The 26898-nt window shown below is 46.7% G+C and overlaps 1 protein-coding gene across 4 annotated transcripts in view; it reads left to right on the forward strand.

Annotated features, from left to right (window-relative positions):
- The window catches only part of RIPK2 (receptor interacting serine/threonine kinase 2), a 93956-nt gene that overhangs the window by 27174 nt on the left and 39884 nt on the right, over window positions 1–26898 (forward strand). The window contains exons 1-2 of one of the 4 annotated variants that reach the window (XM_083187387.1): window positions 8529–8948; window positions 13033–13186. In XM_083187387.1, coding sequence (XP_083043513.1) covers window positions 8701–8948; window positions 13033–13186 — 402 coding nt within the window. In that variant the 5' untranslated portion in view covers window positions 8529–8700. Of the gene's footprint in view, window positions 1–8528; window positions 8949–13032; window positions 13187–26898 lie in introns of those variants that run through there. The other 3 variants (XM_083187388.1, XM_083187386.1, XM_083187389.1) reach the window with 3 other exon arrangements.

A 26898-nucleotide genomic window follows, 5' to 3' on the forward strand; every position in this document is an offset into this window, starting at 1 on the left:
TGGATTATTTAGTGCCCTCTATGGTCTACGACCTAAGTTTGGATATCATTTGGACTTATTGATTCCATTGTAGAGCAACCCTCTGTTGCATTTAGGTGGATATGAGTAGAAAGGTGCAAAGTTCTCCTTTTGACACCTCCATCTGCAGAATTCTTAACATAAGAAAGGTGAGTATTGTTTATAGTGTTGTAGATGCCTGTCCTCCGCTGAGCTTCAAACCAGTAGGTACCTCGGAGTTCTTCAACAACACGAAAAGCATGGCATGGTTCTCAATCTTAATACTGTATATTCATCTTATGAATGTCTCCGGGATCATATGAATGTCTCTGGGAATAGATGCTGCTGGGCAGATCAGCAGCTGGCAGGGCAGTCTCCCAACTGCCCAACCCCTGGGCAGGGGGGAACAGATGCCGAGCAGAGAGAAGAGGGGGACAGATCCTGTGGAGAGAGGAGGATGACAGATGCAGGGCATAGAGGGTAGAGAAAGGTGGGATAGATGCTAGACAGAGGAGGGACACATGCTGTGCAGAGAGAGGGGGGACAGATTCTGGGCAGAGAACGGAGGGGGCAGATGATGGGAAGATTCTAGGTACAAAATACAGAGTATTATGAAACATGTGGAAGAGAGGGGGGGTAGGAGCTGCAGAGACACAGAAGGCAGGGCAGGATGCATACTCACATGCTGTGAGTTGATGATCCTCAGGGTGGCCAATCCCGGGATCGGCGGGATCCCAGGACTTGGCCCCTAAAATGCTGAGAATTCAATCCCGGGATTGGCGTTTCCAATCCTGGGATTTTGGGATTAGACAGTGAATGGTCAGACGCTGCCCGCCTACTCCAGTACCGGCAGTGCGGCCCACCCAGACTGACTGCATTGCATGGCTTTCTGACACCAAACGCTCGGCACCCGTCTTCACTGCGTGCCTGACTGCCCATCCACCGGCTCCTGGCTTTGCCCACCCGGCTCCCAGCTTCAAAATGACCACCCGTCTTCACCGCTCACTCTCCCAGCCGCACCGCACCTCACGGCACAGGCAGTGCTGGTGGCACTGCCTGTCATACACTGTGAAAGACACAGCGGCAGCACCTCACACCCCAGCAGTCAGCAGCAGAGTTGCAGAGCAGGGAGAGCACCTATCCATCACGGCGCCTCCCAGCACTGGAGGCTCTGTTGAGCCGGTAGTGCTGTTTTTGCTACTGTAGAACTGGCCCTGAGGTAGCATTGTGTATATACACAGTTGAGTCACATTATTATGAACACGCCTACAATTGTGTTGGCAGCACATAGGCCATTGTTATTTATTTATGTCTTTATTTACAGATTCTTACAACTGGAAATAATGATAAAACAAAGTGAGTAATAACAGACCGATATGGCGGTAAGAGAGTTCGCCATGAAGTTCATCACATGGTGTTCTCATGCTTAGTGGATACATAGGGGGACATTTAATAGAATGTGATTTTTTCGCCCATTATCGCACTTTTTTAATATTGCATTTTTGCCGTTAATTCGCATATTTAATGAGGTGCGTATTCCGGGAAGAAAGGTGCGATTTTTAGGCATGAAAATGTGCGAATTTTATACATGAAAATGTGCGAATTTGTGTTTATAAATGTATTTATTTTTTTAAAAGGCATGAGGTCCCCCTTCCTGAGCATAACCAGCCCTAGGCTCATTGAGACGGACCTGGTTCCAAAAATACAGGGAAAAAAAAAGCATAGGGGTCCCCCGTATTTCTGAAACCAGCCCCGGACTCTTGGACCGGTCCTAGTTCCAAAAATACAGGGAACAAAAAATCTGGGGGTCCCCCGTATTTTGAAACCAGCACCGGGCTCCAACAGCTCGCAGTGTCATGCCAGAGCCGGGGGACACTTTTTATATAATGTCCCACGGCCGAATTATGAGCACCGTGGCTGGTCGGCCTTGGACGGGGTACCTGGAGGAGTGGGGACCCCACCAATAAAGGGGTCTCCCCCCAAGGCTTCACCCATCCAGGGCTGAAGCCCGGGGCTGTCACTGGCATCCATGGCCAGTGGTTCCCGGCCTGAAAGTGTTAAAATGGCGATTGCAGTCGTTTTGGCAAAAAAAATCGCAAAAATGTACTTTTCGCATCTCATTAAATCTCGCCCATAAGGTGAACAATTGCCCATCTGCTCCAGATGCATAAATTCAACCCAGTCGCCTAGAGGCAATATGGTATGTGTGTGTGTGTGTATTATACACACATATATAAACACATACGGCTTACAGAATTATATATATATATATATATATATAGCACTCTCAGTTGGTCTACAGGGACCAGAACCTGCAGTGAATCGGCAGGGCTCCAGCTTCGCTGTATAGTATCAGCATTCAACGGCAGTTCAACGGCCAGATGGGTGGGTGGTGGGTGGACAGATACCCTGCGCCGGGCAGCGGCGAACAGACTCCCTGCACTGTGTGGTGGCGGAGGACAGACAACCTGCTCCATGCAGTGTAAATATACAAAGCAGGGAGACAGTGCAGAGGGGTGATTCGCGGGGCTGAAAGTGGATAATCGTTCAGCCCGGCAGCCGTACAAACCTAGTGACGATGGAATAAAAACCATCTGTCATCGCTAGACATGCTGGTAAAACCAGCTGACGAGAGGTTTTGCTAACGATGATGCGGGAGCAGGCATCATCGATAGTCTGCCATCTGTGGCCCATACACACAAGGCCAAACTTAAAAACGGCCAAAATTAGTGATTTTCAGCTGAAAATCACCTAGTGTGTATGCCCCCCAGATTGCCGACTAGCGATGATGCGCGCTCCCGCATCATCGCTAGCAAGGTGGTTACCAGCAGATGTAGCGATGATGGATGGTTTACCATCCATCATCGCTGTGTGTGTACGCTGCCGGGCTGAAAGCTTAACCACTTTCAGCCCGGCGGACCGCACATGCCAGCAATGTATATATTACTGGCACCACTGGACACCAATGATTATTATTTAGCTTGTAATGTATACATTGCTGGCACAGGCCAACAAATATATAATATGGGCACCACTGCCCACCAGGGTTAAAGTGAGCCGGAACGGGGCGTAACTGCGTTCCATCAGTTCCATTTTGGAGGCGGAATGGTTCCGCCGCAGTCCGCATAGCTAAACAGCTGACAGCCGGGCAGAGCGGTGGGAAATCCGGATGTCTCAGAGCAGGTCCATCCATCCGTGGCGCAGCTATTTTTAAATGATGCACCAATCAGAGCTCGCGGGACGGCAACAAATCAAGAGCTGCCGATTGGCTCGCGAGTCGGCAAGTCATTTGAAATAGCCGCACCAGGGGCGGATGTACCTGCTCTGAGACATCCGGGTTTCCCACCGCTTTGCCCTGCTGTCTCCTTTCCCACACAGTGCAGAGTAACTTCCTTTGGCACTGGGAATATTACCCCTGGCACTGAGTGAGAATGTAATAACTGACAATGAGAATGTATTTAAGCGGCACTTATGTGGCATAATAAAAAAAATGGGCATTACAGTGTTTGGCATATTGTGTAATGGGCATTACCGTGTTTGGCAAATTGTATAATGGGCATTACGGTGTGTGGCATAATGTGCAATTGGCATTACTGTGTGCATTACTGTGTCCCTGTCCCATAAAGCCATGCCCTAAATTTTTTGGCACAAACTGTTCCATTTTTATTAGGTGTTGGGTTGTTTTGCACTGTGGGGCATCATTTCAATTAGAGGTGGTATTATGTGGCCTACATTATTCTTTTCATGGGTGTGTGGGATACGCCAGAAATTTTAAGCATGCAGTGGGGCGCCAAACACCCTAGCACCCACCCTGGCTGTGTGGCTGTGACATAATGGGGAGGGGGGGGGGGAGAGGCAGGGAAGAAAGTTTCACCACCTCGCCAGGACCACTTTAAGCACTGCTGCGCACCAATGTATAGTAGTGATAATCAGTAATGTAAACACTGCTGGAGCAGACCAGCAATGTATATGATACCGCTGTCACTGGCCACCAATGTATATTTTTATGGCGTTAATCTATACACTGCCGGCGCAGGACAACAATGTATATGTTACCGCTGCCACTGCCCCCCCAATGCATACTTACCTACCTAACCCTCTCCATTCGGGGAGAAAATGCTCTGTTCCTGGACTTCCCTGGTAATGTATGCTTGCCATCACCTGTGGAGAGTGAGGTAAAGGTGTTTCACCACAGGTGATGGCAATCATACATTACCATGGAAGCACAGGAACAGAGCATTTTCTCCTGCATGGAGAGGGTCAGGTAGGCAAGTATGCCCCAATGTATATTTTGTTATGGCGGTAACGTATACATTGCTGGTGAAGGTGAATGGATTTCTCCCTACTTGCACGGTGGCAAATTAAATCGTAGTTGTGCACATGGGCGGGATTTTACCCAGTCGGAGCAGAGTGAGGTGGCGTTTACCTGTTCGCTGGGCTCCAAATATATACGCAGCCCAGCAATCAGTTCTGAATCAGGCCCCTAGAACAGAAATGCACTGAATAAAATGGCTGCTGCTCCCACCCTTGGAATTCAAACCCCGCCCATTATGTAAAGAGACTTTTTATATGAAAGATTTTATAATATCTACTACTGTACCTTTTACACAATGACATGATTCAATATTGAATTTCCATCTTCACTGAAACAGTATTTTCTGTCAGGATGTCACGCTCGGCACATGTCTCCGATGCATGTAGGTCTCTCATAAAGCAGTCTGTGAAAATATCAGCGGGGCTAGGGCGGTAGGGCCATACTTGCCTACCTGACCCGCTCCATGAGGGAGAAAAAGCTCTGTTCCTGGTCTTCCCTGGTAATGTAGGATTACCATCACCTGTGGTCAGCTAGGTAATTGATAATAAAGGTGTATCACCACAGGTGATGGCAATCATAGATTACCAGGGAAGTGCAGGAACAGAGAGTTTTCTCCCTCATGGAGAGGGTCAGGTAGGCAAGTATGGCTAGGGCTGAGGGGCAGATTTATTAAGCTTGGAGAAGAGATAAACTGGAGATAAAGCGGAGAGAAGGTAAAAGGAGATAAAGCACCAGCCAATCAGCTCCCAACTGTCTTTTTCAAACACAGCTGATTGGCTGGTGATTTATCTCCTTTTACCTTTTCTCCGCTTTATCTCCAATTTATCTCTTCTCCAAGCTTAATAAATCTGCCCCTGAGAGCGCTATGTGCAGGGAACTCTGCCGGCGGTGATTGACAGCTGGCTATCCCTCCGGCAGGGATAGCTGCCGGGAACTCAGGACGCGCTGCGGGTAATGGCGCCATACTGTCACCATCTTTAGCATGGGCTACACTGACGCGCTGTCACTTTCTCTGAAGGGCAGGGGTCAGGGTGCACAGGAAGAGGGGACCACCCACACGCAGGGACAGGCAGCGCAGAGGACCAAAGTCACCAAACAGCCTGTGCATTTACTCAGAAAGCTCTATTTTCTTCAAATTGCCACTAGATGGCACCTGGCACGAAGCATTTTGCTGTTAGAGGTGATTTATAATGTGTACACTCAGCATGGTTTAGTACATTTAGGCCCACATCCACTGGATGATTTACCTGCAATTTGGGCTCTTTTCCTGTGATTGCAGCAATCAATCAATCAATCACAAGAAAAGAGCCAAAACTGCAGGTGAACAACAATGTTGGTCCCATGCTCATCACACTGGAATTCTCCGAGCAGGCGCGTAGGAAGGGCGGAGGGAGTGGAGCACACGCTCCGGGCGCCCCCCACGCCGGGAGTCAGGACTTGTTGCAATCTGCCGCCTGCTTCTCCATTCTTCCTCCGTCATAAGGGGCCTTAATCTAGTTCACTCTTTCTGACAAAATCCTTCTTAGATGGACAAAACCATGTGTACTGCAGGTGGGGCTGATGTTACTTGCGCAGAGAGAATTAGATTTGGGTGGGGTTTTACTTCAAAGTGATAGATCTCACTTTGAATTAAAACCCCACCCAAATCTAATTCTAATTGCAGTGTAAAAATAAAGCAGCCAGTATTTACCCTGCACAGAAACAAAATAACTCACGCAAATCTAATTCTCTCTGCACATTTTACATCTGCCCCCCTGCAGTGCACATGGTTTTGTCCATCTAAGAAGAATTTTGTCAGAAAGAGTGAACTAGAATAAGGCCCAATGTGTGGTGCCCACTAGCACTTCTCTTCCCTCCCAGTGTCCCAGAATGCTGCTGCAAGCTGCGCATGGCATTCTGGGAGTGGTAACCGTTAAATTAAAAGGGGCAATTAGTTTCAAGGAAAAACTTGTCAGTGATTGACCCTTTAAAAAAAACCTCAGAGTTCATCCGACATACAGAACGACGGCCAAACTTGGAGGCTTTTACATTTTTTGAGAGTTGTACGTATGTCATTTTATCAGTGAGTGATATGGCCAGAATTTTTTACACATGGGTAGAGGGGTCGGTAATGTAGCGTAGCATATAGTGGTGTCGGTAGTGTAGTGGTGGGTATAGAGGGGGTCAGTAGTGTAGAGTATATAGGGGTCAGTGATGTGATAGTGAGTATATAAACCTTCCATACGTTTTTTTTTTGTTTTTTAAATATTTATTTATTATGTTGGACACTTTTGTACAAGGGAGGGGGAGCCGAAAAAAATACCCTTTCTCCGGGCACCATGGCATCTAGCTACTCCTCTGCCTCCGAGTCCTTCTCTCTAGAGAAGCATTCTGCAGGATTGGCTTTGGACAGACTCTGCTTGAATTGTAGTCAAAATATCTCATGCAAAAGGACCGCTCGCTGTTCCCCGGTGGCTCAAGCGGGCATTGCATGAAACTTCTCTGAGGGGAGAAATCACTGTAATGTATGGGGGCCTCTAAGGAAAATTCTGCACCTCAATATTTATTAATACTTACATTGGGAAGCCTATATAATAACTATATAATTATGCATGCAGGTCACGTACTGAAAATATTACTATAGATTACTAAGTATATTACTACAAATAGATATATATAACAAAGGCCAAAAGGTTATTGGTCATTTTCTAGAGTTTATGTAATGCTATAGTAGCTGGGGCAAATCCGGAAAGGGAACATGGGTTATACCATACCTCCCAACTTTGCAGACACGGAAAGAGGGAAAGCCGCATGCGCCAAAGGTACGTGGCCGAAATTAGGGGCGTGACTTAGTGTCAGGGGCGTGGCCTACAAATTGCAACATTGGCAAGAGACCACTCCAGGTTTTCGCCACTGTAGGGGCATCTGGCTAGCCCCCAGCCTCTCAGCTGTGGTAATAGACGCTGTGCACATGCGCACAGTGTCTAGTCACCAGATGACAGGGGGGACCCCCCCTCCGCCGTGGGACCCGGGAACGTCCCCAAAAACCCTGGATGTTCCTACAGAAAGCGAAACAGTTGGGAGGTATGGTTATACAATCTGGGAGTTGTTTTGGAATCTCGCATGTTCTCCCATAAATAGCAACAAGTTAAAGAAGCATCAAGAATCATCTGTTAAAATACTTCTCCACATGACCCTCTCTAGGAAGGACAGAATGCTAATTTCCTGGACTTCCCCTTAATTGATGTTTGCTATCACCTGTGTTGAAGCACCTTTCTTATCAATCCAGGAACAGAGCATTGTGTCCTTACTGGAACCAGTCATGTTGCATACCTCCCCACATTAGGGCCGGGATGCACTAACATCCACTGCCCCCCTCCGCCAGCTACCGCAGCGATACTGAGTGCATATGCTCTAACATATGCGATTATTATTGCAAAGGGCAGCTCTTGCAATAAGAGCTGCCCTTTGCAAAGCAGCCAGCAGGGGGTGATCGGGTCCCCAGTGGCTCTCCCTCCTCTTGCTGTCCCTGGCTCCTGCTGCGGGGCTCTCCGGCTCCTCTTCCCTGCACCCGGAACAGGTGCAGGAAGGAGGAGGTCACTGGTCTGGGCAGCACAGCAGGAGGCTGCCAGGAAATCAGTTGTGGGGAAGGGGGGGTCAGCGCGGGGCTGTATGGTTTGTGCGGGCGTTCTGCCGTTACTGTTATTGCACTATTAAATATTTCTTATAGCAGTTACCCGTGACTTTTGTGGCTGCAAAATAAACCCTTTTATCACCATCCTCACGTGTGGTGACAGCTTTGTGTGGTTGTGTCTTGGGGTATTGTCTTCCCGGGGTCCTTCTGCCCCTCCGCCCTCCAAATTGCAGGCGAGTGAAGCAGGCAGGTCGCAGATAAGAAGTGCCAAGAGGAGAACAGGAACACCAGGTATCGGCCACACACCCACCCACACGCAGTCTAACAACATCACACTAGCAGCTAAAATCTCCCTGAAACTAGTTTTCAAAAGGCAAGTATGTGTTGCAGTAATGTAGAAGCTGTAGTTCTGGGAAATTATCAGACATTCCTACCAGTTGTGAAATCATTGTAAGAAAATATAATTGCTTTCCTATAGGCAGTTATCAGATGAACAACAGTCACTCGTAAAAAGGTTTTATTTATATTCTGGTATTTTACTTTCAAATCTATTGTTGTGTCGTGTGATAGCAGCAATGTGTGACAAAACAGGAACTGCTAGTTTTGTGGTTTCACTTTCGTCTACGGTAGCTGAATGCATTGCTGAATTGCACAAGGGACTACGAGGGAGGGAGCTGTGTGGTTTACTGGTTCTTCCAGGAAGAGGATGTAATATGTATCAGTGGTAGCAAGACTACACTCGACTTGCATTACTGACAGTGCCTTGGGTCACAGGATGGACAAAGCAAGTGGCAGCAGCCAGGATCTCGGCCCTTCATCTGCTGTGAATTACCAAGAAGGCACCTTGCCCTTAGAGCCTTCTACTATCAGTAGCAATCTGCAAGGTATTCCTTACGACCAGCTTGCTGACCTGAAATTTATTAACAAGGGAGCTTATGGGACAGTTTACAGAGCTTTTAGTATAACCTGGAGGATTCCAGTTGCTGTGAAGTTCTTCCCGACAGAGCGCCATCTAGTGGAGAGGTAAGTGTTATCTTGTACTACACTTCTGTAATAATGACCGAATCCAATGAGGGGCGACAGGGGTCGGTTGTCCTGGGGGCCCCCACACTTTCCCCCTGAATTACAAACGCTGCTGGTACTGAAATCGGAGCAGAGCTCGATTCAAGCTGTGTCTCCAATTTCCCTACTACACAGTCGCTGCCATCGCCGCACGCCGAGGTGCTGCTGAAGTTACTGTCAGCGGTATTTCACAGTCACCACCGCTGAGAGTGAGGTGGCGACATTTCACTTTCAGCTCCTTTCTCAGCGGGGCCGGCAGTGTGTGACTGGCTGGCAGCGGGCTTTGAACTGTGTGGTGCCGGACATACTGTGTCACACTGTATACTATTTTCCATTAGGTAACTAACTTTATTTTACTACTAATATGTTGTGAGCTACCTTTCTTAATCTTATGATGTCTGTCCATTTTTATGTATATCTGTCCTTTGATTTTAACAAATGTAGTAAGAGTCCCATTTTCTTCCCGTTTGTTGTTATCGATTACTTATGTTAGTTTATTTATTTATTCATTTATTAACAGTTTCGGTACTTGTTTCCTAGCACGGCGCCCAATATTTTGATCGTAGTACATCTTATGCAATCGCATCGCATTGCATGCTATATAGCGGCATGCGATGCGATTCGATTTTTTATTGTACAAGCACCCTGATGGGTGCTTTCAATGTTAAATGAACCCCCATTGGCAACGCCACCCCCACTATCAACGCCAACCCGAAGCGTGGCGAGCGGGGCGACGATACGCGTCCTCCGACCTTTTCATACCCCCACTATCCACCTGTTGGGAAAATCTGAGTTATGGTTGAGAACCACTGACTATACTAGCGTATGGGGACTCCAAGATAAGTAGGAGATCCATCATATCTCCTGTATTGACGATCTAGTGAATAGCTCCAGTACTTTATCCTTACAAAAGTAAAGTAGGGGCGAAATGATCTTTTTACCTATATTAAGGAATGATGAATAGGCCCTTATTTTTTAATGTGTAATGATTAGAGACAGGATTAAATGCATTTGCATATTTTGCCCATTCTCACTGGTTAGTGCATATTTTACCTAAAATCTACTGATGGTGCATATTTTAGGCCCAGCCCTCTTCCCACCCGCGAGTCACAGCACTGCTTTGCCCTGCTGCTGCTGGCCAGGTAGTGGTAGAGTGTGCAGAGTGGGGAACCTTGGATGTACTCCATGTCTGACACTGCTCTAGGCTGCCAATCCATGTTTATAAAAGTCAGTCAGGGCGGATGCCATTACGAAGCTCCTGAAACTTCTTCTGCCCCTGACCTGGGACTTTACACCAAGAGACAGACTTCTGCAGCAGAGGAGGTGGGCAGAAGGGTTGTGACATCACGTGGCACGGAGAAAATGCTGTGTCACAGTGAGTATGCGGCACAGGGAGAAAGCCTTCCACTGTGCCATCCTCACACGCTATGCTAACATTTGATCCATCGGCGCTGGAGATGAGGGTCCGTGCAGTTGATGCAAGAAGAGCTTTGGACACTGCAGTATGCTTCTGCGGCATTCCTATATTCAATGCATGACTGCTGATGTATCTGTATGAGAAATGGATCCTTACAGTGTTTCCCTGGAAAACGCTGTAACATAGCATTTCGTATGTTGATATACCCTGAGGATAATGGCCCTCATTCAGATCTGATATCAGTACAAATTTGTTCTCAAAATGGGCAAAACCATGTGCACTGCAGGTGGGGCAGATGTAACATTGCAGAGAGAGTTACATTTGGGTGGGGTGTGTTAAAACTGAAATCTAAATTGCAGTGTAAAAACAATGCAGCCAGTATTTACCCTGCACAAAAACAAAATAACTCACACAAATCTAACTCTCTCTGCACATGTTACATCTGCCTCACCTGCAGCGCAGCATGGTTTTGCCCATTTTGAGAACAAATTTGTACTGCGATCAGATCTGAATAAGGGCCAATGAGCAGGAACGAATTATTTTGTAGTGGTAGAGTGATACACAGTGATAAACATATATAGTAAATAGTAATAGCACATGTATGATAATGTACCAGATTAATAACAACAATGTACTTGTAAAAAAAAAAATTAGGTACTTGTGTATTAGCACGGCGCCACCTTACACAATGCAACGCTGTTAGCATAGCCCAACGGCAGCCTAGCGCAGTCACCGTAGTGTCCCCGCGGCAGCCCTGCGCTGTCCCCGGCGCCCCTGGCAAGCCTAGTGAGCGCCTCTCACACAGCGCCAGTAACCGCCAGATCCCCTGCGCTGCCGGACGTTGGCGGAGAGGCGATCATGCAGACGGAGAGGCGCTCCATCTGCCTGGTCGGATGGGGTTAGGGGTTCGATAGCGCGTGCGTCTCATGCACAAAGGGGGGGGGGGGGGTGCAGGGCACAAGTGCGTCTCAAGCACAGTAAAGGATGCATTTGCCAGTGCTCCATGTTTTATAGTGGCAAATGCTTCCATTTTAAACCCCCCACTATCCACGCCAGCCCGAAGTGTGGCGAGCGGATGCGGTATGTGTCCTTCCGACCTGTTCATACCCCCCACTATCCACGTCGATTGATTTTATAAAGTGTGGCGAGTACAGCAAGCCACCGAGCCCGAAGCGTGGCGAGCGGACGCGGAATACACGTCAAGTTATATGCGTCTCGCTACTCTCGCCAGGCTTCGGGCAGTTTATAAAATCAACTCCACGCCGACGTGGGGTATAAACAGGTTGGGATGACGCATATCGCGTCCTCTCGCCAAGCTTCAGGCTGACGTGGATAGTTGGGGTGTTTCAGGAACACATTCACACCTGTCATGTCAGGCAGGTTAAATATTGTCAATGGTTTCCACACAATGTAATAAGCGCTGACACAACGCTGACTGGCTACGCTAACTGCGTAAGCTCCGGCTAGCCGCGAACGTACTGACTAAGCTGGCTGTGGGAACACGACTCTGATACTGACAGGGATGCTGACTACGCTAGCCAGGGGAACACTACGCTGATTCTGACAGGTACACTACACTGGCTACGTAACTGGCGCTATGATAATACACAAGTACCAAAAATTACAACAGTATAATGTAGCATACGTATGGGGGCAGCATGGACGGTGAAATGGTTAGCATTACTGCCTCACAGTGCTGAGGCCATGGGTTTGATTCCCACCATAGGCCTAACTGTGTGGAGTTTGTATATACTCCCTATGCTTGTGTGTGTTTAATCCGAGTACTCTGGTTTCCTCCCACAATCCCCAAAAATATAGTGGTAGATTAACCCCTTCAGTGGCAATCCAGAGAATTTTCCGGGCTGTGCCTCAGTGCCCAGTCTGGCAAGCCCGGGAAATTCTCGGGATTGCCACTGTTTGGAGCCGGGCAGCACTGCTGAGTTCACTCACTGATCTCAGGCAGCTTCGCACTGCCTGGCTCCCTCCCCTCTGCGGCGCCACCTCCTCCTCCCCCTCCCCTCCGGGTTTCTTATTGAAGTCCCCGGCGCCAGCTTATGACAAGCCTGCTGCCGGGGACAGGGAGGCGGCGTGGGGGGCGCAGGTCCGGGCAGCCGCTGATTGACATTGCAATTGACCTTCCAACTAAATTAACCCTAGAGTGAATGTGTGTGTGTACATGTGGTAGGGAATATAGATTGTAAGCTCCACTGGGGCAGGGACTAATGTGAGTGTTTAAAAAAATATTCTCTGTAAAGCGCTGCAGAATATGTGTGCGCTATATAAGAAACTGTTAATAAACAATAAATAAGAATAAATGTATAATGTATACATAAAGTGCACCATCTGGAACCTGGGCGGCTCTTATCCAGTGGGGCCCATCACAGGTTTTCCCTGTAACCTAGTTGGTCAGTCTAACCCTGGACGCACATAGACCAGCCTGTCTTATTCATTGTGATTTATCCAAGCTCTGTATGCTTGTGTCCTCCTAATGGATGATCACATTACTTCCTTGTTCTAACAGAAATACAGTACATTGCTAGATCTGATGACGTTTGAACTACTGTACACAAATGCAGAGTGTCTTATTATGCTCCTCTATATTATGGTTGGTTGCTATTTTTCCTGCAGAGAAAGAAACAAGATTTTGAAAGAAGCAGAAATATTGCACAAAGCCAGATTCAGCTATATTCTTCCGATTCTGGGAATTTGTAATGAGGGGGCTCACCTTGGCATCGTGACAGAATACATGACTAGTGGTTCATTATGCCAGCTGCTACATGAGGTAAAACTATTGCTTTCAATTTATACCTAGGTATATATGCACTATATGTATTCCATTGCGCTGTCATTATAAATATTTAAATTGTATTGCAGGTTGAGTATCCCGTATCCAAAATGCTCGGGACCAGGAGAATTTTGGATAACGGATTATTCCGTATTTCGGAATATTTTAATATTTCAATGATGTATTTTGAAGTATCTTGCATTTATGCTGTATAAACACATAATATACACACAAATATATTTTATTACCACAAAAAATACACACAAATATATTTTATTTGTTCAAAAAACAAGGTTTCAAAACGTGAAACAAAATGTGTGTACTATCTCAGCACTGAATTTGAATGCCAAGCAATCATTTTCTTGTACATATATAGTGCCAGTTACATATCATGTCACCAGTAGTGCTGTTACAAATGTCCCCAGTGAGTTTTTAGCAAAAAAAAAAAAAATTTTCACTTTCTGGAATGTCCGTATTTCGGAATAATTCGGATAACGGATATTCGGATACGGGATACTCGACCTGTATGTTCCTGCAATGTTCACAAGGTGGTTGCTGCCAGCTCTTGCTCCTTAGGATCACCCACCATCTATGTACCTCTTACCATCATCCATAACAGAGGCAATACTAGGGTCGGTGTCACCCGGTGTAGTAACTCATGGTGTCACCCCCCCCCCCATCATGGACCTCCTCCTGTCAGGCAACGGAACACATTGCAGAGTGCAGCTCTTATAGAGATAGAAACCCTTTGACTAACTAATCACATATGTTCATACATATGCGATTAGTATTGGCGCGAGAGAAATATATATATATATATATATATATACACAGAATATATATATATTTATTTATTTTATCTCTGCAGGGTCCGGTACTCCACAAATCAGTTCAGATGCCTCGGGGCCCTCCAAGCTACAGATATAACACAGGGTGTACCAGGGTACGGGCAGGGCCGGCGCCACCACTAGGCAGGTCTAGGCATTTGCCTAGGGCGCCAGCCACTGGAGGGAGGCAGTTCGCCCCTCGCCCCCCGTGCAAAGGGGGTCCATGCCGGCTTCTGACAGGAGCTTGCAGTAGTGTCCTTGCCGTGCGGGTACCTGCGGCGCTGAGTATAAAGCTGGCGGTGGTGGGGGGTCCCTTCAGTGAATAAGAAATCACTAGCGCTATGCGGCGGCGCGGGAAGCGCTTCTGTTTTGAAAACACTGGCCGCACGCTAGTTTTCAAAACAGAAGCGCTTCCTGCGCCGCCGCATAGCGCTAACGATTTCTTATTCACTGAAGGGACCCCCCACTGCCGCCAGCTTTATACTCAGCGCCGCAGGTACCCGTGTGGCAAGGACACCACTGCAGGGCAGGCTCCTGTCAGACGCCAGCCTGGACCCCCCTGCCTGCTCCCCAGACGGCGTAACAGGTACCCCGGCACCGGGGCGACCCCACCCCGACTCGCCTGGGGCGCTCCAGTGCCTTGCACCGGCCCTGGGTACGGGGGCGGCACTCGTAGGACTTATGTATCAAAAAATGCAGACCATACCTGCATCATGTGTTCTGACGTTTTGGTAATTTAATACCGTTTATACCGTGTATATATATATTTATATATTTGTTGTGGGCGCTGGAAAAAGGGGGATGGCCAACCACAAGGGGCATGTCACTAAGAGGCACTGGATGAGAGGGAGGACATTTGGTGGAGGAAAGACTGAGGGGGAAGGGGGCACTGGGTCAGAAGGGGGTTATCTTGCAGAGTGGGAGGAGAACATTTCTGGGAGAGGGACAGAGAAAGGGGTGTTGCTGAGTTGGAGAGTGACATATTGGGGAGAGTGACAGAGGAAGGGGATGCTGGGTGGTAGAGGATGCAGGGTGGAAGATGTTTATATTTGGATTTGGGTTACTGGATGGGAGAGGATGCTGGGTGGGAGGGCAGGTTCTGGGTAAGAGGGGGACGCAGGGTGGGAGAGAACAGGGTTATATGGGAGGCATATTGAGAGGGAAGATGCAGGGAGAGACAGAGTGGGAAAGAACGTAGGGTGGAAGAGATCATGGGGTGAGGGGGATGTGCAGAGTGGGAGGGGAAATGCATGGTTAGAGGGGGACACAGGATGGGAGTGATCACAGGGTGAAAGAGGGGGAAGCAGGGTGAGAGGGGGCACAGGTGGGAGAGGATGGATGCAGTGCAGGAGAGGATGCAGGGTGAGACGGGAATGCAGTGTGGGATGAGAGATGCAGGGTGAGAGGGAGGAGGCAGGGTTGGAGAGAGCGCAGGGTGAGGGGGAGTGCAGGATGGGAAGGGAGCCACAGAGTGAGAGAGGACACAGGTTGGGAGAGAACACAGGGTGTAAGTGGGACTCATAGGCGTGCACAGCACATTTAATTAGGGGGTGCACAGTCAAAGGGTTGTGCCTAGCACCACATATTGGGCATGTATAACACTGCCCATTGGGTGTGTCTAACAGCACCAATCAGGCTTGTCTACCATCATCTATTGGTACTCGCTACAATATGAAATGGCTCTCAGTATAATAATACATGTAAATATGGATATACTGTATGTAGTGATATGACAATGGTCTGGTACAAGTACACTTTACAAGTGCAAAACACACATCATTGATTGATGGGCGCTTCTTTCAATGGAATACAGTTCTAAAAAGCAAAAGTCTTTGGTAAAAGGTATTGCTGGTAGGGAGGTGTTCATAAGGTTGGGCACAGCATTAGGGGGTGCCTGTGCATCCATAAGACTCAATGTGCGCACACCTATGGTTGGACTGCAGTATGGGTGGGGTGCCGCAGGGTGAGAGAAGGGACGCAGGGGGAGAGGGGGTAATGGGTGTGAGAGGAGGAAAAAAGTGGGAGGGGAGATGCAGGATGAGAGGGGGGATGCAGGTTGAGATCTTAATCTTAAAGTCTGCCAGATCTTGATGGGCGGCTGGCGGTGCTCCTGCGGTGGCAGGCACAAGATCCAGGGGCACTGTTGCCCTCATAATCTTGAGTCCGGCACAGTGCTCGGACTCGACTGCAGCAGCGTGTCTGTCTTTTTACAGCCAGCGGGGACATGTGGACCGTTGGCCAGAGCTGGATTAAGGCTTTATCATGATGCAAAATGAAATCATTTGATATATGTATGTATATATATAGAAGTCGTGGTCGGCCTGGCACTCCCTCAATGGGGTACAACTCACCCTGGTGCCCGCCAGGTCAGGAGGATAGAAGCGGAGAGAAAACAAACAGTGGCACTCTTGTAGGGATTTCCAACAGGTGTTTTAGTGAAACAGCATACCAACGTTCCCGCGGCCAGCGTAGTCAGCGTCCCTGTCAGATTCGGCGTACTGGTCCCGTGGCCAGCGTAGTCAGTCAGCGTTATGCAGTTACCGTAGTCAGTCAGAGGTGAAGGAGTAGTGACTGTGTAATGGCTGCAGAACCTGTCACAATGTTTAACTTGCCGCAGACAGAGGAGGAGCGGACGCGGATTACTTTGCATGTATTCCGCGTCTGCTTACCATGCTCCGGGCTCAGTGGCTTGCTGCGCTCGCCACACTTTATAAAGTTAACTCCACGCCGACGAGGATAGTGGAGGTATGAACAAGTCGGTAGGACGTGTAATGCGTCCCCTTGCGGGGCACACTGCGCTTGCCAGTAGAGATGGGTTGTTCGCGAACGAAGCGGATCTTTTGGACGGATCACATAAAAGACTAAGTGAGTTGTCAATCCCAAAAAGGTGGACCGTCATTCTTTTACTTTCAGTTTTGTTTTTTATTACAATGCATTTGCCTGAGCTCAGCACTGCCATCTGTGGCAGCTGAGATGTAATAACTCTGGAGACTGAGTACAGTGCTACGACTGCAAGTGAAAGAAAGAATAACAAGGCTGCTGCTGCTGCTAGGGATGGCCAACGGTGCAGACGCCTTCAATGGTTGTCATCGATGGTCATTCTGCACCCAGCCATCAATCAGTGTTTTACAGTGTATGTTCTTATTTGTTCAGCTCACTGTTTAAAAAAAAAAAAGTAAAAAAAAATGGCAATAAATGATTTTAAAACAAATAATGTGTCGTTATTATCAAATTACCCCTTTTTTCAAAGCGAGTCGATGATCCCTCTAAAAGATCCGGACCTTTTCACGGATTGATCACTTGATTCCAGCTCTTCTTAGTGACTATCTCTACTCGCCACGCTTCGGGCTGGTGTGAATAGTGGGGGTTTGAAAAGGAGGCAATCGTCAGTATGGAACATGGAGCACTGGCAAATGCGTCCTTTAATGTGCATGAGATGCACTTGCGCACCGCAGTTCCCCTTTGTGCAGGAGACGCATGAGCTACCAAACCCCTAACCATGTCCATCTCCCTGAAGCGGAAACTGGCAGGGTTGCCATACCCTGCAGCAATATTTACTGAGACGCTTGTGCGCCTCAGACAGATGGCGCGCCTCTCCGCCGGTGCCCGCATGATCCCCTCTCCGCCGGCATCCACCAGCACAGGGGATCTGGTGGTTAACGGCACTGTGTGAGAGGCGCTCACTAGGCTTGGCAGCTCCCGGGGACAGTACGGTGACTTGCTGCCTGAGGGGGACACTATGCTGACTTCACAGGGCTGCCGTGGAGTCACTACGCTGACACTAAGCTGACTTTGCTAGGCAGCCGTTGGGCTGACAACGTAGCTTAGCCTACACTGAAAATGTAGCATAGTACCCTTTACAGAGAATATTCGAACATTCACATCAGTCCCTGCCCCAGTGGAGCTTACAATCTATGTTCCCTACCACATCTACACGCACACACAGACATTCTAGGGTTCATTTTGTTAGGAGCCAATTAACCTACCAGTATATTTTTGGATTGTGGGAGGAAACCAGAGCACACGGAGTAAACCAACGCAAGTATGGAGAAAATATACAAACTCTGCACAGTTAGGGCCATGTTGGGAATCGATCCCATGACCTCAGTGCTGTGATTCAGTAATGCTAACCATTACACCAGCCGTACTGCCCCTTATTCACATTACATCACACATAAGTGAATTTTATTCACAGTAATGCTGCTTATACATAATGGCCACAGTAGTAGCACCCCTTTTACACAATGAATACAGTAATGGTGGCCCTTTTACACAGTGCCCACATTGGGAATGCCACTTATACACATCATTCCCACAGTAATAGTATCCTTTACATACTGTATAATGCCCACAAACATAGCATCCATAACACATAATGCCCTCAGTAGTAGTGCCACTTACACATACTGTAAACCACATAGATACAGCACATAGGGGTAGATTTATTAACATTCAATCAGGGGAATATGCACTATCACCCTGCGTTTACGCAAGGGATAACGCTTCCCCTGATCTATGACACCCGCGATGCGGGTGTGTAACGTTAGGCACTATGGGGGAGGAGGGATAACATATATACCTATCAATGTCTATTTAAATATGACCAGATGGATAACAAGTGAAGTGCGCAGTTTACGTACTTTGTCCGTAAACCACTAACCCTTTATTCCTAGCTACGTGCGAACAAAGCGTAACACAGTGTAGCGAACCTTGTACGTGTATGATACACGCTATACCGATACTTATAAAACAGTATCTTTCACAGTACTTAGTACCCAACTTGAGTACACCTTTAAAGGACAATGTCCATATTACACCTTTGCCGCTAAATGCGAATAAAAGCAAAGACTCAAGTATAACTCACAAAATAAGGAGATAGAGTCTCCAAATAATGTATTTAGACCCTAGCGGACAGCAGGGGGTTACAGAAATAGAAAAACAGTATAACACAGTGTACAGTTTGTCTAACAATACAAAGTATGTTTTACACTACTAGGGGGAAAAAAATCAGATATAAAATAAAATCAGCCACACTATAGAAAATACATACAGGGATGCAAACAGTTACTGTCTCATCTAAAGCACTGGCGCTGCCCTTGGTCATGAGCTCGCTATTATCTGTCCAGATTATAGCCCAGCGAAATGGAGGGGAGAACAGACTGAGTTTGGGCTGTGCTCCCACTCTTATAGTGTCCAGAGAGGGGGAGGCAGTGAGGGACATCATTGGTCCAGGGATCAGATGTCGCTGCTTGCAGATTGGTGCAAGTGAGTGAACTTCAGTGTCCTTTGTCTTCAGACATCGTCATAGGGGTCTTAAATCAACACTGAAACCAGCTGTAAACCTGATTTTCTAAGGTTTCTCAGAGCACATAGCAAAATGACCATTAGTTATGGAGTTGATCCATAACTGTTGGCTGTTAGAACTTGCAAACTTTTAACAAGGACCGGAGTGCTGCGCATGAGAGACGGAACATATAGATGCAAAATATGTCCAGGAAAGATAGTGTATTACCAATATAAACTATGTGCTGTGAACTAGAACCATGTGAAATATATTTTATTACGTGTGAGTGTCGGATATGAATTTATGTGTATTAATATGGCAGCGCACTGGGTTTGCCTTATTACAGAACTTGGGTATTATACTTTATTTGCGTAACTCTGTGAACCAAAATGGCAGCCATACCATTCTAAAAAGGTGTGTATGCAATTCGACTTTGACAGTCCACCCTTTGACAGTAAAATAAAACTCACAGCTCAACTTTTTCCTAAAAACACAAAAGAAATTCATAATCCTAACAGAAACAATTTGGGATCTCTGAATTAAACATAAAAGGGGAATAAACCATCTGCGCTTTGTCCAATCCTAGATTATGGATAAATGGGGAACACATTTACCTAACAATTTATTCAGGGTGATGAAGGATAATAATGTACAGGTTTTTGGGACCAAAATAAAAACAGGGGCGTTACATTATTTACATTTTTCAGGGATGGTGTAAAAAGAAAACAAGGAGGAGTCCTGGGGACGCTATGACCCTACTAGAATAAAACAAAAGAAATAGAAACATTTAAAAGGAGGAGATATATTATTTTAAGAGAGGAAAAACAAAAAAAACAAAGCAGACATGCATTTCTAAGTATTGTATGGTATCTATTCTATGGGTGATGGTTTTGATCTTAAGGTTCTATAACACACTCTCCTCTTCCTTGGTGTGTCTCGTTCTTATACTGTACATATGGTTTATGTATATGATCATCATTACTATAAAACCTTCTTACCGAACTCCATTTCTGGGTAACGTATCAAGCTTACTTAGAGATTCTATCTCAGCCTAATCTGGGTTGGGTAATACACTTTCAGAACTCTTAACCACGTGTCCCATGCTTGGCAGTACTGTGAAAGCAATGTCCTTGAAAAGAACGGGGAATAAAAATATAGAACCAAACAGGGGGAAAACAAAACTGTTGATAGTAGTACTTCCAACCTTTTTACCAGTTGGCTTTGTCACAGTTCATTTTGCGGCTTGCACAGGTTGCTTGACCTTTGCTGCTCTTCAGTCCTCTCGGAATAGTGCCTCTCGTGATATTTTCTTTCTTTCGCTCTTAATATAAGGAACTTCCGGGTTTCTGGCCTTCTTGCAGTAGGACGAACGTACCCAATTTGAGTTGAAACAAAAATCAGTTCATGGTTACGTCTAAGATCTTCCTGTGGAGCTATCATGACGTGTGGCTGCCGGCCAAGCAATGTTTCGATGGGGACAAATGAGGTGGAGTTTTGAGAGTGATTCTACTACTATACAGCGCAATGGGCAGTGCCCCTGGCCATAGCAACTCTGTTTCAGCCATAACTTTACCCAGTTTGTTCTTGATAGTACCCTTCACCCTCTCCACCTTAGCGGTTACTTGGAATCTGTAAGGAGTATGAAGTGTACTATCAATCCCTAAGAGTTTTACACATGACTTGATAAACTCCTCTTAAGAAAAAGAATATCCATCACTTTTGAGATACCTTATCTATACATAAATATATCAGTACATACCAATAATAGAAAACACAATTCTAAACATATCTACTGGGTGGTAACTGTACAAAGTCAATTTGTATTACCTGAAAAGGGCCTTCTGTAGGAGGCATGTGGGATGGCTCTGTTGGAACGGTTTTCCAATGTTCCCTCCTCAGACAGGTGAGGCACGACATTGCCACTCTACAAGCTTGAGAAGCGAACCCTGGTGCACACCAGTAGGCCTTCACCAACTTGCACATACTTTCCTTTCCGAGATGTGTCAGCCCATGAGCCGCCTCGGCTAAACTAGGAAGGTATGTCCTGGGGGCCACTAGTTTTCCATGTCCATCTCTCCAGAGTCCGGTGGCATCTTGACCACATCCCTTCAACTTCCATACTGCCCTCTCCTGTGGGGAACACAAATTCTGCATGTCTATGAACTTTTGAATGGATGTAAGTTAGAACACACAAACATTTACAGGGGAACGAACATTATTCGCAGAGCGCATTGCTCACCCCACTGCCCTGCCAGCGCAGCTGTTACCATGTGACACTGGATCCTTTTAAAGAGATGTGTGCTTTGTACCTGATAACAGCCATACTGTTGGGCAGCCGTGCGGCTGTCAGGAGTCTTTTAACATTCAATGCTTGCGCCACTGGAGTGCCAGCTTCTGTCACAAAATTTCTGAGGTGCCATAGGGCCCCAGATCTCTTGCATTACCCCAACAAGCATATAAATATTGACTACCTTTCGCTCGGCCAGCTCACACACCTTGGTCAGTGCCACTAATCAGGCTACTGTTGCTGAGTGAGGTTGTCCAAGGGGTTCAGCCTCTACTATACCTTCTCCATCTATCACGGTGTAGCCAGTGCACAATTCTTCCATCTCAGTGTCTCTGTGGTAACTGCCATCAGTGAAGAGAGAAAAAAAATGAATTACCTCTTCCAATGGGTTGTTACCACCCTTTGGGGTTATGCTGCAAAGGTCTTATTCAAGCATGTCATGCAATCATGTTCGTCTAGGCCAGGGCTGGGCAACACCGGCCCTCCAGATGTTGAAGAACTACACATCCCAGCATGCCTTGCATCAGTTTCAGCATGGCCACATAGCAAAACTAATGCAAAGCATCCTGGGATGTGTAGTTCATTAACATCTGGAGGGCCGGTGTTGCCCAGCCCTGGTCTAGGCTCTCAATTAATTGCACCATTCCAGCAACCTCAGCATCAACTCCCACCCTTTGTGCCTTGGAAGGCACACCTGGTAAGAGTGTTGCTGGGTTTACAATATTACCATTTTATTGGTAATATTTATAAAATTCATCAATGCAAGTCAAGTTCCCATTTAGCGAACTTGGCTGATGAGTCTTTTTTTTTCATGTTTAGGCAGAATTTTAGGAGAATTTTTAGAATTTTCCAGACTGTATGAGGAGCATAAATAGTTAAAACACACCCCAACACCACATCCTCTTGTTTACTGGTAGTGCTATGGCAACTACACTGTGTAGACAAGTAGGAAGTGCCCGAGCACCTGAGTCCTATTGTGCACTGCAGTACAACATTGGTTGGCTGGCATCACCAGGTTTCTAAGTCACTACTTCTGTCGCATACCCAGGGCAGGAATTCTAGTCAGACTTGCTTCCAGTTACTTAATAAAAACACAACACCAGGTTCCTCTCAGTGTGGAACCTGTCTTGGTTTGTCTGACTTAATTAATTCCTGCATTGACAGTGCCCAACCAGAGAAACCTGAGATTTATTCTTCTGTCACTATCCACACTTGTCTTGGAAGACATGGGTTTGTGTTTGCACCTATTCATATGTACAGTAAATGCATTTTACAACATTTTCCATCCTCTGTGAAAGGGAGTGTTTTGGAAACTTCTTGTACTGCTATTCCTATAAAATGAATACAGTGGTTGCCAGGGGTAACAAAGGAAACAGGGATTTATCCACTTGTGCTGGTTTTTGGGATAATGAACATTCTTACTACATGTTTTCTACTGGGTCTACGACAGAAGTCTTGAATCACTTGGATTCTATCATTTGTGGGGTATATCAGTGGTTGATTTATACAGTGTCCCAGATTTTCCCTTCCAGTCTGACATACTGTAACTGAGATTTGTCCTTCGATACCTTATGTCCTGTCTCTGGGGAAATACATCAGTAGTTGTCTAGTGTCATCCACTGAGGGCAGTGATGAGTCAGGACATACCAATGAATCATTGACCCATTTTATCGGTGTCGGGCCTTTGAAGGGCTGGACGGACTATACGCAGTTATGCAAGACCTGGGAGGAGGTTCCGGGGCTGTGAAGGTCTAGGGGACAGAAAAGAAGGAAGCAAACGAAGTCAGTAACAGTGGTATTGGTACATTGTAACATGATTTGAACAGGATTTAGCACTATGGGGAATTGGCTCTCAACTATTTTGCTTTTCTCCCTCTTAAATCCTGTTCTAACCTGTAAGCCCTCCCTCCCCTTTTACACAGGGGGTGTGACTATTGGCCCTGCTAGGGGTATGAACTAAAATTCACTGTTGTGACCTTGCTATATCACTGGGTACACTCCCAGCCTGATCTCAGGTTTTTAAATGGTGGTGTAGTATTTTGGGCACTATCCTGCGTGCTTTTAACTGGTTTTCTGTAGGAGCTATTTTTGCCATTAATCCAGTGTCCTGCCCATCTTTAGTTCAAAGGGAACTCGGTATTTAAGCTGTAATTTCAGCTACCTTAGATGGGTTAGAAACTATAACAGTAGAGTGCAGCATTAATCATTGAGGTCTATCCAATAATTCTGCACCTATTGTGCAACTTGGTCCCATTGTATCTAAGTTATGAATCTTTTGGAGTCCAGACGATGACATAGCTCATTTTTTAAGGCAGGTCTCTACCTAGAAGATTAGTCGGAGCCGCTGAAGCCAACAGAAAAGAATGTCTGGTATGCAAGCGCCCAATGATAATATCTGTTGATTTCATCACAGCACAGTAATGCTGCACTTTTCCCGTTATCCCAATTGTAAATACCATTTGCAAAAAAAAAATGTTGCTAGGAAGGTTAGGCCTTCCCCAAAACTTTTGTTTTTCAACGGTTATACATACCCATATCTGAGTTTTCTCCCTCAGATATTAGCAGCTGGTTACCTGATTGTAGGATACCAGTATGATCTACTTCCTACTTGCACATTTGTGTCACCCTTAGGGCAGCGTCGGCTAATAGGTGGGGCCAGGGTCATGTGTTGTGACCTTTCTGTCTCCTTCCCTTGTCTTTGTGGTGGATTCCTATATGTCTCCTCTCGGGGGGCTCCCGGTCCCTTTTATGTGTGTCATTTCTCCTAGTGTTCCCTGTCTTGCAGTTTCTGGCCATGTGTCCCTTTTTACTGCAGTTGAAGCACACTATTTGCTTCCAGCCTGCAGCTTGAGGTGGCGTATATTGTGTGCATTTGTTTGGGGTCCTGTTGAATGTCTGGATGTTATCAGTCACCTCTTTCTCCGCCAGTGGTTGTCTATACGTCTTAATACATTTGTCATGATTAATGACAGATTTTCTTAAGGTACAGATGTACCGGGTGTCATCTTTGCTGGCGATCCGCCAGCAGCATGCTGCTGGCGGATCGCCAGCAACACGGCGCCGCCATCTGACTGTGACGCGCGTGCGTACCCAACGCACGCGCGTCACAGTATCCGGGCGACGGGGCGGCGTAGCGGACGCATTACTGTCCGCCTCCCGCTCGAGGGGCAGGGGGGGACCCGAGGAGGCTACGGGGGGTGCGGTCGCCCAGTGTGGGCACCGGGCTACCGAGGGCAGCACCGTCGGAAGAGGACGCGTGCGCACCTCGTGCGCGCGCGTCCCCTTCTGGCATACAGATGGCGGCGGGGCAGGGGATGGCGATGGCGTCGCCATCACCATCACCTGCAAAGATGAGACCCGACCCATCTGTATCTATTGTCATGTTTCTCCAATTGGGAAAAGAAATGTGTACCCTGGTCTTTAAGTTTTCCTTAAGACCTTCTATAAGCACAGAGACAATCAAAGTGTGTTGTCCTTGAGGTCAGGGGTACTAGTGTGTTTTGACAATGCCTGTAAGACATAGTTGAAATATTCGCTGGCAGAATCACTGTCTTTTTGTTTGATAGCGAGTGTCCGGTTATATTCAACCATCGCAGGGAAATATACACCCAATTGTAGATTTATTAGGCATATATTTTCCTGGTTGCCTTCCTCAGTCAAAGTCTTATCACCCTCAACACCACTATCTTGGATGAATTTCGGGATATCTATGTGTGAAGGGAGGCAAGCTCTCAACATGCTCTACCAATCCTTGTTTGTGGGCTTATCTGTATTTCCCAGATCCTTAATGAATTTCTGACAGAGTGCCAGATCTCCTCTAGGATCAGGGAAATCTGAGATGAGGGAACGAAGTTCCAATCGTGTCCAAGTATTGTGCATGTTGCTAAACTTTACAGGCATCACCTCATCTCTGTCTCCCTTTCCACAAGGAGCCTCTACTTTGTGTAAATGGTAGATTTGTACCCCCTCATCACCATTGGACACTGCTCTGGGAACAACTGTCTCTGTGCTGTGTTGTGTGTACTTACCTGTATTTCTGAATGTGTTGCTGGCATCACCCATCTTCTCTGCTAGGATGGCAGCAGCAACTTTGGCTCTCTCAGCCTTTCTCTCATTTCTGATATTTTCGCAAGAGATGGCTGATGTCAGCAACCTCTCATTTCCTCCTGCATTTTCCTCAAGGGGGTAAAAACAGCGTACAGGTTATTCATTTTTACATTGTTTCCCTTTTGACGGTAACTGTTCCCTCTGGGGGGGGGGGGGGGGGGGTGCATGTGCATTCCTGTGGCTGATTGCAATTATATCCGACAAACATCCAATTCCCTTTTGAATTTCACTTTCCTTCTGCAACAAGTTTAAACATTTATTTTGCTCAACTCTTGCCTTGAGTGACAAAAGCATGCCGATCCCTTGGTTCGGCGTCACTCCTTGTCCCTATGTAGCACAAATTATCTGGATGAATTCTTATTTCCCATTGTTATGAGAATTAATCCTTCGCCACAAGCAGAAAATTGGTGGGTGGTTTACTTAAGAGCACCCAAACACTCTTTCACCCGTGGGCACCATTTTTACGACAATTAAGCGTCAAACGCACCTATTAAACTCCTTTCTCAATCACCAATATCCTTCGGCTAGCGACGAATCACTAGCACGCCTCGCAGCGGTGCAGCCAAATCTTGCAGAACACAAAAAAACTTGTTTTTCCTGTGTTCGGCAAGATTTGTATTCTATTTTGAGAAGCCAGGCAGATCCTTTTGTTCTGCGTTTAACCTCAATACCCTATCCAACAGATACCAGTTCTATAGTGTAAAACAATGGAACAGTATCTGCGATAGGGGCAGTCCTATTGGTACGTCATCAGGCACCACCAGTAGTTAAAACACACCCCAACACCACATCCTCTTGTTTACTGGTAGTGCTATGGCAACTACACTGTGTAGACAAGTAGGAAGTGCCCGAGCACCTGAGTCCTATTGTGCACTGCAGTACAACATTGGTTGGCTGGCATCACCAGGTTTCTAAGTCACTACTTCTGTCGCATACCCAGGGCAGGAATTCTAGTCAGACTTGCTTCCAGTTACTTAATAAAAACACAACACCAGGTTCCTCTCAGTGTGGAACCTGTCTTGGTTTGTCTGACTTAATTAATTCCTGCATTGACAGTGCCCAACCAGAGAAACCTGAGATTTATTCTTCTGTCACTATCCACACTTGTCTTGGAAGACATGGGTTTGTGTTTGCACCTATTCATATGTACAGTAAATGCATTTTACAACATTTTCCATCCTCTGTGAAAGGGAGTGTTTTGGAA

The sequence above is a fragment of the Crinia signifera genome, chromosome 5, assembly GCF_055691185.1.
Source record: "Crinia signifera chromosome 5, ASM5569118v1, whole genome shotgun sequence".
Lineage (NCBI taxonomy): Eukaryota > Metazoa > Chordata > Amphibia > Anura > Myobatrachidae > Crinia > Crinia signifera.